The 17,311-nt window shown below is 45.5% G+C and overlaps 2 protein-coding genes across 2 annotated transcripts; one reads left to right on the forward strand and one right to left on the reverse strand.

The window, feature by feature from the left end:
* Positions 1-1,730: 1,730 nt before the first annotated feature.
* On the reverse strand, positions 1,731-11,046 carry LOC134649797 (protein ST7 homolog). Its single transcript, XM_063504624.1, has 6 exons — positions 10,729-11,046; positions 9,316-9,471; positions 7,926-8,170; positions 6,692-6,872; positions 3,388-3,516; positions 1,731-2,144 (listed from the first exon to the last, which is right to left on the reverse strand). The coding sequence occupies exons 1-6, from the start codon at positions 10,951-10,953 to the stop codon at positions 1,731-1,733; spliced, it is 1,350 nt and encodes a 449-aa protein (XP_063360694.1). The 5' UTR covers positions 10,954-11,046.
* Positions 11,047-14,445: 3,399 nt separating this feature from the next.
* Positions 14,446-14,763, forward strand: LOC134649902 (uncharacterized). Its single transcript, XM_063504735.1, has one exon. The coding sequence runs from the start codon at positions 14,517-14,519 to the stop codon at positions 14,688-14,690; it is 174 nt and encodes a 57-aa protein (XP_063360805.1). The 5' UTR covers positions 14,446-14,516; the 3' UTR covers positions 14,691-14,763.
* The last annotated feature ends 2,548 nt before the right edge of the window (positions 14,764-17,311 follow it).

Here is a 17,311-nt window from a genome sequence, read left to right on the forward strand (position 1 = left end):
TAATCGCCAGAGAGCGAAACTCTGGTGCTGGTGACGTCATTATGATGTTAAATCGCATATAGGATGTTTTTAGGGTTCCGTAGCCAAATGGCAAAAAACGGAACCCTTATAGATTCGTCATGTCTGTCTGTCTGTCTGTCCGTCTGTCCGTCCGTATGTCACAGCCACTTTTCTCCGAAACTATAAGAACTATACTGTTGAAACTTGGTAAGTAGATGTATTCTGTGAACCGCATTAAGATTTTCATACAAAAATAGAAAAAAAACAATAAATTTTTGGGGTTCCCCATACTTTGAACTGAAACTCAAAAATTTTTTTTTCATCAAACCCATACGTGTGGGGTATCTATGGATAGGTCTTCAAAAATGATATTGAGGTTTCTAATATCATTTTTTTCTAAACTGAATAGTTTGCGCGAGAGACACTTCCAAAGTGGTAAAATGTGTGTCCCCCCCCCCCTGTAACTTCTAAAATAAGAGAATGATAAAACTAAAAAAAAATATATGATGTACATTACCATGTAAACTTCCACCGAAAATTGGTTTGAACGAGATCTAGTAAGTAGTTTTTTTTTATACGCCATAAATCGCCTAAATACGGAACCCTTCATGGGCGAGTCCGACTCGCACTTGGCCGCTTTTTTTAAAACAACATTGTAACACCTCAATAGTGGTTTTGGCCGAATACCGAAAATTGGGCCCCTCTGTCGGCCGAATACCGAATATTCGGCGACCGAATATTAGGCATGACATGCGAACATTTTGAGTCACAATTATTGTGAAAACTGATCGCTAACAAAGCTCAACGTTAGATGACGTCAGCTAAGATATATTTTTGTTCGACAGCATTAATGAATAGAGTCAAACAAAACAGACATGATAAAAATAAAATGTTTTTTAATCAACAAATGCTCATAAAAGGGTCTTCGTATTTAACAACTTTCCAAGAACACGTTTTAAATATACCTACATAGTTTTTGGTTACCTATTTTTATTGTGCAATTTTTCTTTTTAAGTAGGTGCAACCGATATTCGGTATTCGGCCGATCAGTGGGCAACATTCGGCCGAATACCGAATATTCGGCAAAGCGGCCGAAGAGGTCAAATTCCGAATAGTCGCCGAATATTCGCGGCATCTCCAATAACGACAGTCCGTATTTAGCTCGACGTCACACGTCCGTCGTCGGCGCCAAAGTTTCGCTCTCCGATAATCGCGATATCGTTCGACCGGCCCGCTCGACGGGCGCGCGTCCTTAAGGTCGGGTCGCACCATACACGTAATCGCTGACAGACCAGATAGTTCCATCCCGTGCACTCGGGTCAAAGTTATTAATTGATAAGTTATCGCCGTATTTTAATATTTTTATTTTAGGACATTTGTTTATTTCTATTTGTACTTTTGACATGAAATCATTATTTATATGTATAACAATGTCGTGACATTCTTAAATTCAATTCTAGTCAATTTTATTTTACTTATTTATTACACATTCATGATTCCATATAATTTTAATTTTATTATAAATCTCGATCTCATTGTCAAAATGTTGTGTTATGTTAATGATTAATTTTATCGTACTCACTAACATGTAGCTGTAATGTATCACTAACAATATTGTATGGAATTTTTAATTTTCTGAAATAAAGATATTTTATTTTTATTTAAAATGTCGGCCGAACTCGTCCGGCCGCCGTCGACCTCGCGTGACTCGGCGCGCGGCGCGCGGGCGGCTACACGGCGTGCAGCAGGCGCAGCAGGTGATCGGGCGCCAGCGCGGCGGCGGCGTGCGGCCAGCGCGCGGCGCACAGCGCCAGCCCCGCGCCGCCCGCCGCCGCGCACGCGCACAGCGCGCCCAGCAGGGGCAGGAGGGGCCGCGCGCGCCGCGCCGCGCCCGCGTGGTGCGCCGGCAGCAGCTCGCGGTCCAGGCAGGGCGCGCGCGGCGGCGCCGGCCCCGCCTCGTGCGCCGCGCGCAGCAGCCGCAGCGCGCCCTCGCAGGCCCGCCAGTGCGCCAGGTGGCAGAACGCGTACGCGAGCGCCTCGCTGTCGCCGCGCCGCAGCACGTGCTCGGGGGGCAGCGTGAGCGGCCGCAGCTCGAGCAGGTAGGCCGGCACGTGCGGGTTGAACTCGACGGCGCGCCGGATCGCCTGCGACAATAGTTATTTTCGATACAAGTGCGAAAAAGAGGAAATTCGAAACGAGTGGCGATAAATTAAAACACGACCGAAGGGAGTGTTTTAAATCGACACGAGTTGCGAATTACCTATTCGCACGTGTATCGAACAACGTTTTACAGTACATATGGCACTTTAAAGTTTCGACATACGCACGTAAAGTGCTATTTTACGCACTAGTGCGGAAAAGTAGCCCCATATGTACTGTAATAGTACATTATTGTCGAGGTTCGGAAGTAGCCACTTGCAGGCCGAGGATTCGTTTTAAACGGACGACCTTGGGAGTCCGTTTGATTGAATCCGAAGCCAGCAAGTAGCCTTCCAGCCGAGTCATATATAGTGCTTTTCTCAAAAATGGTGCAAGAAATAGAAATATTTTACAGAACTTCCAGAAGCAACGTTCTAATGTTCACAGAAAAAAATACAACTATTAAAAAAATTGGATTGCCGCCTTTAAAAAAAAAAGAAGTGTATTTTTCTGCTGAAAATACGCCAACCTATTTGAGACACCTAAATATGCGCGGTACCAACATTAAGCCTGTAACAGACTATCGCACCGCACCGCGACCTTGGAACGTCGCACCCATAAGTGAGAGCGAGAAAGAGATATCTGTTTTTCGCTCTCACTTATGGGTGCGACGCTCCAAAGTCGCGGTGCGGTGCGATAGTCTGTTATAGACTTTATAATCATAAGTGTTGATCATCTGTTTGGCTGTTTAAGGGACCTATACCTTCATATGGTCATTTAAAGTTTTAAAAAGTTTGGAACTCGTTAAATAATGGAATTTGTATGCGACATTGCAGTCCCGAAATCGAGACTGCAATGTTTTTAACTTTTTAATTTTTTAAATGACCATAAACTACGCACTTCGCAACCTATTTTTTAACCGGCAACGTCGACTTTGCCGTCCATTTTTGAGAAAAGTTTATTAACGAGATGCGGGGGCGGCGCGGTTCCGTGTAATAGAGGAGACCGCCCGGGGGCGGGGGAGCGTCGATCTCGGCCCCCGGACGATCGTTTCGCCCGAGGTCCAGTATTAAGCCCTCGCTACACGGTCGCCGACAAGCCCCCAGACCGCGTGGCCTTGGTCTGTCCCGGACCCTGTAGACAGTTGTTTCCAACAAAACTTGACCAAAACTGACCAAGGTCAGACGGTTAGTAGGCTTGTCGGCGACCGTATAGCAAGGGCTTTACATGTGATCGGATCGTCGGTACCTCGACGGCCTGCAGCTCCGCGTGCGGCCGCGGCGCCAGCGCGGCGGCGCGCGCGCGCAGCAGCGCCGCCGTGTACAGCACGGCGGCCGAGGGCGGCAGCGACGGGTCGTCGTAGCGCGCCACCACCGCCTGGAAATATCCATAACGAGCTCGAGTTTAACTCGCGATGTACCTCTATACAGGGTGGATTTTCTTTTTGGGTCAGTGAGGACAGCTACCGGATCCCGTGCCGCTACGAAAAAACGGTCTAAGAAGACCTTCCCTCGGTTCCATACAAGCTATTGATCCTCAATAGGAATGGGATCGATTGGCATCAAAAAAAAATTGTCAAAAATGACCTTTTTCTTGCACCCTGTATGTTTTTTCCGAAATCTGTAAAAGCCAATCTTCATTAATTTGAAATCGAGGGAAGGTCTTCTTAGACCGTTTTCTCGTAGCAGCACGGGATCTGGTAGCTGCCCTCACTGAACCAAAAAGAAAATCCACCCTGTATATTCGGATCTTGCGAGCTAATTATAGTTATTTTCGATACAAGTGCGAAAAAAAAGAAATTCGAAACGAGTGGCGATAAATTAAAACACGACCGAAGGGGGTGTTTTAAATCGACACGAGTTGCGAATTACCTATTCGCACGTGTATCGAACAACGTTTTACAGTACATATGGCATTTTAAAGTTTCGACATACGCACGAAAAGTGCTATTTTACGCACTAGTGCGGAAAAGTAGCCCCATATATACTGTAAAAATACTAAACGCTTTTTTGTTTGTGTTTGTTTGTTTAATAATAATATTTGAATTTTGTACTTATGAGTCACCGTTACTTGAAATAAATGAATTTTATTATATTTTTTTAAATGTCCGACCGTCCCCACGGCGCCCGCCCCCAGCGAGGCGCCGCTCTGACGCCACCTCTCGTGAGTTCCGGGGGGCGCGTAGGTGCAGGTCCGTGTCAGTGCCACCGACCTGCGCGTCCAGGTACAGGCGCTGCTCGAGCAGCACCTCGAGCAGGTTCTCGTGCGCGTGCAGCGGCGCGGGCCCGTCGCGCGCCAGCTCGTCCGTGTCGTAGGTGCAGGTCCGTGTCAGTGCCACCGACCTGCGCGTCCAGGTACAGGCGCTGCTCGAGCAGCACCTCGAGCAGGTTCTCGTGCGCGTGCAGCGGCGCGGGCCCGTCGCGCGCCAGCTCGTCCGTGTCGTAGGTGCAGGTCCGTGTCAGTGCCACCGACCTGCGCGTCCAGGTACAGGCGCTGCTCGAGCAGCACCTCGAGCAGGTTCTCGTGCGCGTGCAGCGGCGCGGGCCCGTCGCGCGCCAGCTCGTCCGTGTCGTAGGTGCAGGTCCGTGTCAGTGCCACCGACCTGCGCGTCCAGGTACAGGCGCTGCTCGAGCAGCACCTCGAGCAGGTTCTCGTGCGCGTGCAGCGGCGCGGGCCCGTCGCGCGCCAGCTCGTCCGTGTCGTAGGTGCAGGTCCGTGTCAGTGCCACCGACCTGCGCGTCCAGGTACAGGCGCTGCTCGAGCAGCACCTCGAGCAGGTTCTCGTGCGCGTGCAGCGGCGCGGGCCCGTCGCGCGCCAGCTCGTCCGTGTCGTAGGTGCAGGTCCGTGTCAGTGCCACCGACCTGCGCGTCCAGGTACAGGCGCTGCTCGAGCAGCACCTCGAGCAGGTTCTCGTGCGCGTGCAGCGGCGCGGGCCCGTCGCGCGCCAGCTCGTCCGTGTCGTAGGTGCAGGTCCGTGTCAGTGCCACCGACCTGCGCGTCCAGGTACAGGCGCTGCTCGAGCAGCACCTCGAGCAGGTTCTCGTGCGCGTGCAGCGGCGCGGGCCCGTCGCGCGCCAGCTCGTCCGTGTCGTAGGTGCAGGTCCGTGTCAGTGCCACCGACCTGCGCGTCCAGGTACAGGCGCTGCTCGAGCAGCACCTCGAGCAGGTTCTCGTGCGCGTGCAGCGGCGCGGGCCCGTCGCGCGCCAGCTCGTCCGTGTCGTAGGTGCAGGTCCGTGTCAGTGCCACCGACCTGCGCGTCCAGGTACAGGCGCTGCTCGAGCAGCACCTCGAGCAGGTTCTCGTGCGCGTGCAGCGGCGCGGGCCCGTCGCGCGCCAGCTCGTCCGTGTCGTAGGTGCAGGTCCGTGTCAGTGCCACCGACCTGCGCGTCCAGGTACAGGCGCTGCTCGAGCAGCACCTCGAGCAGGTTCTCGTGCGCGTGCAGCGGCGCGGGCCCGTCGCGCGCCAGCTCGTCCGTGTCGTAGGTGCAGGTCCGTGTCAGTGCCACCGACCTGCGCGTCCAGGTACAGGCGCTGCTCGAGCAGCACCTCGAGCAGGTTCTCGTGCGCGTGCAGCGGCGCGGGCCCGTCGCGCGCCAGCTCGTCCGTGTCGTAGGTGCAGGTCCGTGTCAGTGCCACCGACCTGCGCGTCCAGGTACAGGCGCTGCTCGAGCAGCACCTCGAGCAGGTTCTCGTGCGCGTGCAGCGGCGCGGGCCCGTCGCGCGCCAGCTCGTCCGTGTCGTAGGTGCAGGTCCGTGTCAGTGCCACCGACCTGCGCGTCCAGGTACAGGCGCTGCTCGAGCAGCACCTCGAGCAGGTTCTCGTGCGCGTGCAGCGGCGCGGGCCCGTCGCGCGCCAGCTCGTCCGTGTCGTAGGTGCAGGTCCGTGTCAGTGCCACCGACCTGCGCGTCCAGGTACAGGCGCTGCTCGAGCAGCACCTCGAGCAGGTTCTCGTGCGCGTGCAGCGGCGCGGGCCCGTCGCGCGCCAGCTCGTCCGTGTCGTAGGTGCAGGTCCGTGTCAGTGCCACCGACCTGCGCGTCCAGGTACAGGCGCTGCTCGAGCAGCACCTCGAGCAGGTTCTCGTGCGCGTGCAGCGGCGCGGGCCCGTCGCGCGCCAGCTCGTCCGTGTCGTAGGTGCAGGTCCGTGTCAGTGCCACCGACCTGCGCGTCCAGGTACAGGCGCTGCTCGAGCAGCACCTCGAGCAGGTTCTCGTGCGCGTGCAGCGGCGCGGGCCCGTCGCGCGCCAGCTCGTCCGTGTCGTAGGTGCAGGTCCGTGTCAGTGCCACCGACCTGCGCGTCCAGGTACAGGCGCTGCTCGAGCAGCACCTCGAGCAGGTTCTCGTGCGCGTGCAGCGGCGCGGGCCCGTCGCGCGCCAGCTCGTCCGTGTCGTAGGTGCAGGTCCGTGTCAGTGCCACCGACCTGCGCGTCCAGGTACAGGCGCTGCTCGAGCAGCACCTCGAGCAGGTTCTCGTGCGCGTGCAGCGGCGCGGGCCCGTCGCGCGCCAGCTCGTCCGTGTCGTAGGTGCAGGTCCGTGTCAGTGCCACCGACCTGCGCGTCCAGGTACAGGCGCTGCTCGAGCAGCACCTCGAGCAGGTTCTCGTGCGCGTGCAGCGGCGCGGGCCCGTCGCGCGCCAGCTCGCGGAACACGCGCGCGGCGTCGCGCAGCCGGCCCAGGCGCCGCAGGCACATGCCCGAGCGCCGCTTCACGTGCGCCAGCACCAGCAAGTCCCTGCGACCTTCCCCATTTTAATCTACCTATTTCAAGATTTCGAACGAACGTTCACCGATCTCTCCATGTCTGGGACGATTTGGATTATACGGTTCTGATATCATCAGACGGTGAAGTGAAGGTATCTGAGAGCATTATCAGAAAAAAGCGGCCGAGTGCGAGTCGGACTCGCCCATGAAGGGTTCCGTATTTAGGGGGTTTATGACGTATTAAAAAAAACTACTTACTAGATCTCGTTCAAACCAATTTTCGGTGGAAGTTTGCATGGTAATGTACATTATATTTTTTTTTAGTTTTATCATTCTCTTATTTTAGAAGTTACAGGGGGGGGGACACATTTTACCACTTTGGAGGTCTCTCTCACGCAAACTATTCAGTTTAGAAAAAATTATATTAGAAACCTCAATATCATTTTTGAAGACCTATCCATAGATACCCCACACGTATGGGTTTAATGAAAAAAAAATTTTTTGAGTTTCAGTTCTAAGTAGGTATGGGGAACCCCCAAAATTTATTGTTTTTTTTCTATTTTTGTGTGAATATCTTAATGCGGTTTATAGAATACATCTACTTGCCACGTTTCAACAGTATAGTTCTTATAGTTTCAGAAAAACAAGCACACACTGAGCTGAGCTAACTTGGGATAGGTAAATAAAAGAATTATTTACAAAAATTGCTAACTCCAGAAACATAGGCCAGTTACGTAAAAGTAAAGTAAGTCCTTGTCCGAAGCTAGTTACGCACGAGTAAAACAAAGTGCGTGACCGAAGCTAGTTACGGAGGAGTAAAAAAAAAGCTTCGATCGTAACCAGGTTACGAAACCCCGGTTACGTAGACGGCCGAAGGGGCCGTGACATACGAACGGACAGACAGACAGACATGACGAATCCATAAGGGTTCCGTTTTTTGCCATTTGGCTCCGGAACCCTAAAACGGGATTTCTTCAGCTGTAACGATTTCTACATTTCGTGCATTTTATTTTATTGGAAGAAAACGACAAGCGACGATATTGGCAGGTACCGGCCGCCTCGTTTTCGTTAGCTAACCGCTCACCTGCGAGCCCGGGCCGCCGAGCCGGCCGCGCTGGCCGCCCCGGCGCCGCTGGACACGCGCCACGCCGCCTCCGCGCAGCGCCACGCGCGCTTCAGCACCCGCTCCGCCTCCGCCACAGTGGGCGCGTCCTCCTCCGCCAGCAGCAGCAGCGCGGCCGCGCAGTCGGGCCGGATGGCGAGCGCGGCGCGCGCGGCCGCCACCCGCGCCGAGGGCTCGCGCTCGCGCCACGCCAGCGCTAGCGCCGCCTTTAATCGGAACGATACCGCGCGGGACATTCAGGTACAGATTTACAGATAAAATACAATAGAATATCCGATACGATCAGGAGGGAGGATCATGACGCCGATCCTCACCCGGCTCACCCCATTGTACCATCTACGACAGCATTTAGCCGGCAGGCTCTGGGTGGTCTTTGTGAGTTGGTTTTTATTTCTAAGTAAAATCTTGCTAACTTTATCTTTGGTTTTGTGCAGACGAAATCAAATGTATGCATTACAAATGAATTCTTGTTTAATGTCTCTTTAAAGTGTCATTCTATGGAACTTACTATGTAAACAAAAGTCACCAGTAAATACATCATTCAGAGGCAATTTCAATATGGCGATTTGTTTATATGGTTAGCAAGTTCCATAGAATGACACTTTAAAGATTAGATAGAGGTAGTTTATTTTAAAAAGTTGCTCCAGTTCGCACAGAACCGTAACGAGAGGCGAAAAATGAAGGAGGCCTACACCTGAAGTTCTACCCTTATATTTAAATATTTATATGGAATTTAAAAAATTTATATGGAATTAAAAAAAACTTAAATAACATACAGTTAGTAAGTACTAAAAGAAAGTTCTTTTGTATACATAATATACACCGTGTTTTTATTGAATTCCGTTAACTTCGGGGTATGGTTAAGTATGTTTAAGATAACTAAATGGCATAGTCAATTTTCAAAAAAAAAATATTTTTTTTTGCTTTTTTACAAAAAAAAATAAGTTTAATAAGTAATTAAATGTAGCATATAGCGTTGTTGTAACATGGGCATTACATTTAACTCAACCAAACAATTGAAATCTGTGACATATCAATGTCATTTCGAACATCGATTGACCGAGATTGTACTAAGTTTAGTAGCAAATGTATGAACTCATTCTAAACACTAATCAATATGTAAACCGGCCCCAAGGGAAGTGTACACGCTTGTAGAGGCCTTATGGGAAATAAATAAATTATTGATTATCTCCGAAATGGAGTTAAAAAGAATATCGGTGTCTTTGAGAAAGTTACTTGATTTAAGCTCAGGAATGCACCCTAGAAATTAACGGAAATAAAAAAAAAACACGGTGTATATGAGATATCCATCTAGTGGTAATAAAGGAGGCATTTAGCAAATGCCACATACCTCGCAGGGCGAGTCAGCCCCGGCCACACCAAACCAAGCTTGATGCTCCTGGGCGGACAGGTTCATGTCGTAGTAGGTGAGCGGGGCGCGCCGCGCGGCCGCCCACAGGCGCGCGTACTCCGCGCCGCGGAGCAATGCCATGGGGTTGCGCCACACCTACCACACATATTTTATGAATAATTGATTACTGGCCCGTACCAAACTGGAACTTAAACACCAGGATTAAAGACATTAAAATTTTGTTGGATTAGGTTCCTACCTACTGACTCAACCTGAAGCATTGTTGGTAAAGCAATCTATGTTTTACATTTGTATAAAACATAGATCATAATTTAAGAATGTTAGCCCTAACTTCAACATCAAAGTTGCTCAGTTGATTTTCAAGATACTGTTTTCAAATCTGACTGAACATACAGTCACCTGTCCCAACTAACTGTTAAAAAGCGGCCAAGTGCGAGTCGGACTCGCCCATGAAGGGTTCCGTATTTAGGCGATTTATGACGTATAAAAAAAACTACTTACTAGATCTCGTTCAAACCAATTTTCGGTGGAAGTTTACATGGTAATGTACATCATATATTTTTTTTAGTTTTATCATTCTCTTATTTTAGAAGTTACAGGGGGGGGGGACACACATTTTACCACTTTGGAAGTGTCTCTCGCGCAAACTATTCAGTTTAGAAAAAAATGATATTAGAAACCTCAATATCATTTTTGAAGACCTATCCATAGATACCCCACACGTATGGGTTTGATGAAAAAAAAATTTTTGAGTTTCAGTTCCAAGTATGGGGAACCCCAAATATTTATTGTTTTTTTTCTATTTTTGTGTGAAAATCTTAATGCGGTTCACAGAATACATCTACTTACCAAGTTTCAACAGTATAGTTCTTATAGTTTCGGAGAAAAGTGGCTGTGACATACGGACGGACAGACAGACGGACAGACAGACAGACAGACATGACGAATCTGTAAGGGTTCCGTTTTTTGCCATTTGGCTACGGAACCCTAAAAACAGTCCTATTGGTCCTACACCTGGGCTATTTGATTTTGTTTAGAAAATTTTTAATTAATGAGAATGAGAGAGGACAGTGTTCAAATACGTATGTCTATCCAATTTCATTTTAATATGAAGTTCATGTTAAAAATTGTTTGTGTGTTGTCATACTTATTACTTATTACATGATTACCTCTCTTGTTTGAGGCTCTTCTACTATAATTTCCTACAATCTTTCATAACAGAGCATTCATACAACTAGATTCCCAATGGCCTGCCTCAGTTTCAACCAGTTGAGTACCTTAAGAATGACTCATGAAGAAGAGGAAATGTACTGCGACTCTAGCTTAGCAATAATCCATTAAACTTGAATCATAGTTACTAGTGTATGTTGATACAAGGCGTGGGCAGTGTACCTTGCACTCCTGCGGCATGGGCGGCGGCGCGCCGGGCGGCTCTTCGGCCGCGAACCACGGCCCCAGGTGCGCCAGAGACACTTGCTCAATGAACGACGCGCCGTACTTGCGGTAGTACCACCACTCGAAGATCAGGATCAGCCCCGAGATCAGCGACGACGTGCCCGTCAGCGCCACGTAGAACTTCGGCGTCAGCGCCGACAGAAACGTCGACGAGTCCCACATCTTGATGCAGCACAGACTCCGTCGGTCAACGAAACACCCGCGGCACTTGGGCAACTATCACCCGCTGATATATCAACTTGACACTAGCAACTTAATTTATCAGTTCATCACATATCATATTTTCATGAATTTCATGTTATTCATAATATAAAACAAATAAATAAACTCTTTAGAGCTTGTCAATACTGAACACTGAACTAGTGTTTTCCTTTCCTTGTTGCAGACTGCACTGCACTACTATGGCCTATGGCACTACTGCAGTCAATGTACTTATTTCAATGTAATATCCAACCACAAGCGCGTATTCTTGTAGTGATTTAATTTGCTCGACGGCGATTGGTCAATGTTATAGATTTTTCGATAGAGAGAAAAATACTCTTTTCAAAATGCTTCAAACAGCTTCAAACCATGAATCTAGTATTATAACTGGATAAGGCATAATGGGTGGGGGAAATGAGTGAACGGGATAGTCTTATGTATACTGGGTCAACCAAATCTTGTCAGTAAATAGGAACAAAAAAAACTATACTCATCCTTTTCTTTTGGGTGCTAGTACTAGTGTAAGACAAAGATAGTATGATTCTCTCTGTCTATGTTTGAAATCAAACACACCTTTGACACACTATATCTTTCAGTATCCACAGTGGCGTAACTAGGGGGGGGCTGGGGGCACATGCTCCGGGCGCCGTCCAAGGGGGGGCGCCAAAATGGGCAAAAGACCTCCCATAGAAAATGGACCAGCCAAAATGTAGGAAACAGTCAAATTTTTTTTTTCGCGACTTAGGGGTTGATCTCATAGTAAAAATTGCTCAGTATAATCCCAAAACCTCCCTGGCAACGGAAATGCAGTTATTTTTCAGCTACCTTGTATACAGGATGGTCCAAACCTTGACGTCCAAAAAATTTTTTTAGAATCCTCGTCGTTGGTTATCAGAATATACCCCATGTATGTTAGCCTATTTTTCGTAGTTTTCGAGTTTAACTTTTAACTTTTGTTAAGAAATTCCGTGGTGAAGCTTTGCGTTGCTTTTATGCCTTCTAATAATTGTTCGTGGTATTTGCACTGATAACATGAAATATTGATGGGGAAGCGACCCCATAAAATAATATGTAGTAGAAATAATAAAAGAGTATCACTTTTTTGACCTTTTAAAAAAAACGTAAGGTCTAGCAGTTTCTAAAATAACCAAAAGTCCTTGAAATCGCTTGTATTTTTTATTTATTTAGGTAAGGGCAACATCTAAGCTTGACATGCTTGAACGTCGAGGGCATGGCATGAGTGGTGGGGATAACTGACAGAACGGGATAGTCTTATGTATCTTTCACTAGAAGTAGCAGAGAAAGCGCTATTATTGTTTGTCTTTGTCACAGTCTCATATTTTTTTATTCCCCACCGTAGTATATGGTGGGATACAAACAATGCGTAAACGTCAAATTGGTGTGAAACATATGAACAGTGCAAAGATTATCAGGAAAAATATTGAAATCAGTGTTTCGTGTGCATGTAGTAGTACTTAACAATTCAACAAATATGGTGAATTGCTCAGTTTTGCGCTGTACAAGTGACTGCCGGCAAAAACAGGACAACGTAACATTTCATAGGTAAATACAGTATTTTATACTTCGGTCACATTATCATGCTTAGTAACAGCATCCTACAATCTATATCAATTAAAATCTGAGTAGAAAAAGCATTTACAGTAAATAATAACTCGGGTAAAAAAATTAACCTATAAATATTTCCTGATAAATTAACCGACCAAATTACGTACGCATATTGACAGTAAGCCGTCACCCTTTTAATAACGTGTATTAAATTTAGTCGCCTTGCTATTATTCGAGGGATACCAGCCCGTGATGCATACAATTACCCCAAAATTCGGGTATTTTCTATTTTAATAACATTTTTATAAATAATTTTGCTACAGAACTGGACATATACGAACAATAAGATTGAACTGTGTTTAAATTAGAATGTAAATTATATTTATTTAAGCATTACGGATTCTTTCTAACGTTATAGGGGGTTTTGCCACGAGTGCCACGACTCAGAGAATCTAATTGATATGCTGCAGGCACTAATTCTTAATTTTGCAATAAGAGTGACAGATTACAAAATGAATATTTCGTTTATTACCTCCAGATTTCCACAAGATGCAGGCACGCGTGTTAAATGTATTTTAGCAACCGGAAGGAGAAACTGGGCACCGACGCAAAACTGCCGAATAAGTATGCTCAAAGCATATTACGAAAACCTACCTTTTCTATTTCTTCCTGTGGCACACAGTATGCTAAAAATTCTTTCTTTATGCGTACTTGTAATATGTATAATGAATCGCTTAATGATATAGACATTTTTGTTCATAGTTTGTCCGTTTTCAAGAACAAAGTTCGTCATATTTTGTTTACTAGTAATTGAAAAATTGTTTCAAGTAAATATTTTGCATTGTTTTCTTACTTTATTTGCGTGTTGTACTCACAACTATACCTACGGGTAATTTATAATTAAGTAACCTATTTACTTTTCATTGTAATAGTCAACTTAGTAACGTATGAAACTAGGCCTATTTTTAGTCATTTTTGTAAGACTTATTTGTAAAAGGCTGTTTGTTTACTAAATAAAATAAAAAAAAATTGGCCCATTTATATTTTATTTATCGCTGCGTCTTACGTAGGCGAACAACTCGCGAACGTGATTAAAATTACCCCAATATTTGATAATATTGGGGTAATTTTTACCTATATGGTATCCCCGGGTTTGTGACGTCATCTATGTCTATCCCTTACGGGGGCACGCGGTAGGCCACATCTATAGAAATACTACCATCTATGTTGAACGTAAAAGTTTGTCTTTTTTTTCCAACTCAGCCAAGTGAGGATGCTGATTTTTTTTTAGCAACTGCGCTGTTTGTGAAGAATTATGTTATAAAAAGAAATATATAGTGTGTCAAAGGACTGTTCCATTTCAAACATAGACAGAGAGATTCATACTATCTTTGTCTTACACTAGTACTAGCACCCAAAAGAAAAGGATGAATATAGTTTTTTGGTTCCTATTTACTGACAAGATTTGGTTGACCAGCTATACAAAAAAGTTCAATAGTTTTTTTTTTATAAATAATTGCTTCACCCCGGAATTTCTCAACAAAAGTTAAAAGTAATAATAATAAAAATCATAATTCGAAAACTACGAAAAGTCGGCTAACATAAGTACATATTCTGCAATGATAGCCCACAGCGTGAGGAATCTAAAAAAAAATTTTGGACGGCAAGGTTTGGACCAACTTGCATGTGGCCGTGCCAATGAGACAGTCCTTTGACAAAGTATATTAAAATTTTATATTTCTATCTATTTTCTTCTTTTCTCCTAGTGAGTATTGTATTCTATTCTTTGCTCTTAAGTTGCTCAAAACACTAGCGTTCAGAGCAACATGCCAATGACATCTGATTATTGAAAAAAAAAACGAAGACATTGACGTTTGACGAATTTGACGTTTACGTAACCCACTACTTCTCATCCCTCGTATCGGGTCTCCCTAAATCCTTTGAAAAAAAGCAAAAAGATGCTGGGACGGCTGGGCAAGAGGCACGCCGAGATGGCGGCGTCGTTCGCGACGTCGGGCGCCGGCTTCGGCGGCGCGGCGTTCCTCGGGCTGCTCTACATGACGGATTGGCGCGTGTTCGTCACCTACATCCCCTTCTACGGCGGCAAGTTCGCGAACGAGAAGCAGGAGTAACCAACAACCTTACGATCCTAATTTATTGTCTAGTGTCCTGTAAATTGTAATTATAAGAATTAGCATTCGCTAACTCCTTTGTTTCATTTACAGACCTTATGTAAGTACCTTGAACTTGAAGGCAGCGCAATGCGCACTTTTACAGCATCGAACCCTGCGTATAAGACACTGCTGCTACATTTTTCTCCTACTATTGTTAAAGTACTTTTCTTTCACCAGCCTCAGCTGTCATTTTATGAAGGTAGAGGTGAACCTCAGTCGTCTTATATTTGTTGGTGGTTGATGGACTGGTTGATGGTCACCAGTAGTCACTCTGTACAAGACTGCAGATCCCTTAGCATGACATGCGCGTTCGCACGCGACTACAAATTTGAAAAATAGAGTTGTGAGTGACAACATTAGTCATGACATTAGTGACAAATATCTCTTTATGATGTAAATAATCAAGTACAAACATCCTACTTACATATTTTTTTAAGAAGTTGCATTGAATAGATAATCATTGTATAGATCAAGCTGTAATGTAAGTATGATGACGCTATTGTAAAAATTAGTTGTTCATTGTTCAATCTTTCTTTTTATGTAAGCAATTTTTTGTGACTTAGCACTATACATATTCTTAGCACTATTATACTTAAGTTAAGTATTATGTTGCATAATTATCATAGAGTAAAACTCTTGAGGTTCTGCAGTACCTACATGGTTATTTATTATTTAACACACAGTTTGTTATAGGGAGATGGAATAGGGGAAAAGCAAACAAGCATTTTGTTATTAAGTACCATACAGGCTAAATTTTATTTATTTTGTTACATTACATACAGTGAGATTTAAAAAAGTGCAAAGAATTGTCTACCTAATGTGACTTTGTTACTGAGGCCCTTCTCGCCCCGGCCATGGAGCGGGCTTCACTATAGTAATATCAAACGTTCATAAGCTTATTCTATCTTTATTATTATTATTACCTACATGTTTAGTTTACACACAGACCCTCTAGTCTGACACTTCACACTCCAAAACATTTAATGGGTCAACAACTCAACATTAACATATTATCCTATAAATATATTTTATTAAGCGGTAAGTACATAGCCCGTTACGTTACGTTGCTTAAATCAGCCTGTTAATACAATGTTTAAATTTGACACTATTCTATGAAAGCTTCCTACACGGAGAGGAAAGAGATACTTCAACTAAACGGAATAAATCGCATATCAACCTTTTACTAATTTAATATTGATTATTCATCTTTTTGTTTGTTCTTTGGACGGTAAATATTTCAAAAGAGCAAACGGTTTAGGCCAGATGCAAAAGTCCCTTTACACTTTGAGCCTGCCATTATTTTAGTTTGCAACTTTGCAAGGTCATTCATTCAACTGGAGTTATATGCTCGACTAATCTGAACCTAATTAGAATATCTAGTGTTAAATATATCTGCTGAGGCTACTCATGGTCCGCTTTGTCAGGTAGCATGCGGCGAAATGGGGGTCTCTAAACTAAACGTGGACATCCTACATAGTTTAATACGAAGTTCTAGTAAGTATATGTAGTAAATTGAAATAGCATTCGTTGAAAATATATTTAGCATTTCAAAGATAATAGTTTCGTATTGTACTGTTTCATGAATATAATCTTTTCAAAAAGTATTTTGTCGTGAACTGAAGATTTTTTCATGTAGGTACATACTTTTGCTGCCGATTGTACATGTTTCAAAACCATCACTCATCAGACTCATCATAACTAGGGTTGCCAGATGGTAGGAATTTGGCGGGATTCTCCCGATTTTTAGCACGTGTTCCCGATTCCCGACAAAGTGAAAATTGTCCCGAAAAACAGCATCACGTTATAAAACAATAATTTCAAGTTCCGAACTGTAGTTGAGCGGGCCAGCGACCGCGTCGAGCCCGTCAGCGCGCGCGCGTGGCGCGCGTGGCGAGATTGGGCAGATTAGCTGACGTAGTGCATTGGCACTACGTATGTACGATATTTTACATTATTGAATGTAAAATATCGTTGTCTTTAATAAAATTAATTTAATTTGAATGGTTCATTTTCCCAACTTAAGGCCCAAAATCCCGAAAAATTGATTTTTTTTCCCGATAATAGCGCCTTTCGATATGGCAACCCTAATCATAACTGTGCCCATATTTCCAAACAAACAATTGAATGAGAATCTTTCGTTTATCAATTTCTTAGGTAAACATTTTTAAGACCGAACAAATCAAAAGGACGTAACTTACATGTAGATTTTTTACAGGTATAAATAAACTGTACCGTCGCCATCAAAAATATCCGTGACTAATATAATGTTGTTCACTATCTTGTTCGATACCTAATACCCGAACATGACATGTAACTAACCTACTTCTACCCCCTTTTTAATTTAAGCACGTCGCTCATCTGTTGGCTCCTTATTACATTATAATTATATCCTCGAACTGAAAGAGCAATTATATTAAGGCCCCAGTACACAATGGCCCAGCGTGGGCCATTCTGGGGGACGCATTTATGCGTTAGAGGGAGCAAGAGATATTGCTATCTCATTCTACCGCACGGCTGCGTCCCTTGGACTGGCCGGCGATGGCCCATTGTGTACAGGGGCCTTTACAACGGTCACGGTG

The sequence above is a fragment of the Cydia amplana genome, chromosome 7, assembly GCF_948474715.1.
Source record: "Cydia amplana chromosome 7, ilCydAmpl1.1, whole genome shotgun sequence".
NCBI classification, from domain to species: domain Eukaryota; kingdom Metazoa; phylum Arthropoda; class Insecta; order Lepidoptera; family Tortricidae; genus Cydia; species Cydia amplana.

What these genes read in the sequence shown, in the direction of transcription:
- LOC134649797 (XM_063504624.1), bottom strand. Translation starts at nt 10,953, where the DNA reads ATGTGGGACTCGTCGACGTTTCTGTCGGCGCTGACGCCGAAGTTCTAC. An exon ending in CCATGCCGCAGGAGTGCAAG is followed by an intron (nt 9,472 to 10,728) that starts GTACACTGCCCA and finishes TATGTGTGGTAG; the next exon opens with GTGTGGCGCAACCCCATGGC. An exon ending in CGGAGCTGCAGGCCGTCGAG is followed by an intron (nt 2,145 to 3,387) that starts GTACCGACGATC and finishes CTATTGTCGCAG; the next exon opens with GCGATCCGGCGCGCCGTCGA.
- LOC134649902 (XM_063504735.1), top strand. Translation starts at nt 14,517, where the DNA reads ATGCTGGGACGGCTGGGCAAGAGGCACGCCGAGATGGCGGCGTCGTTC.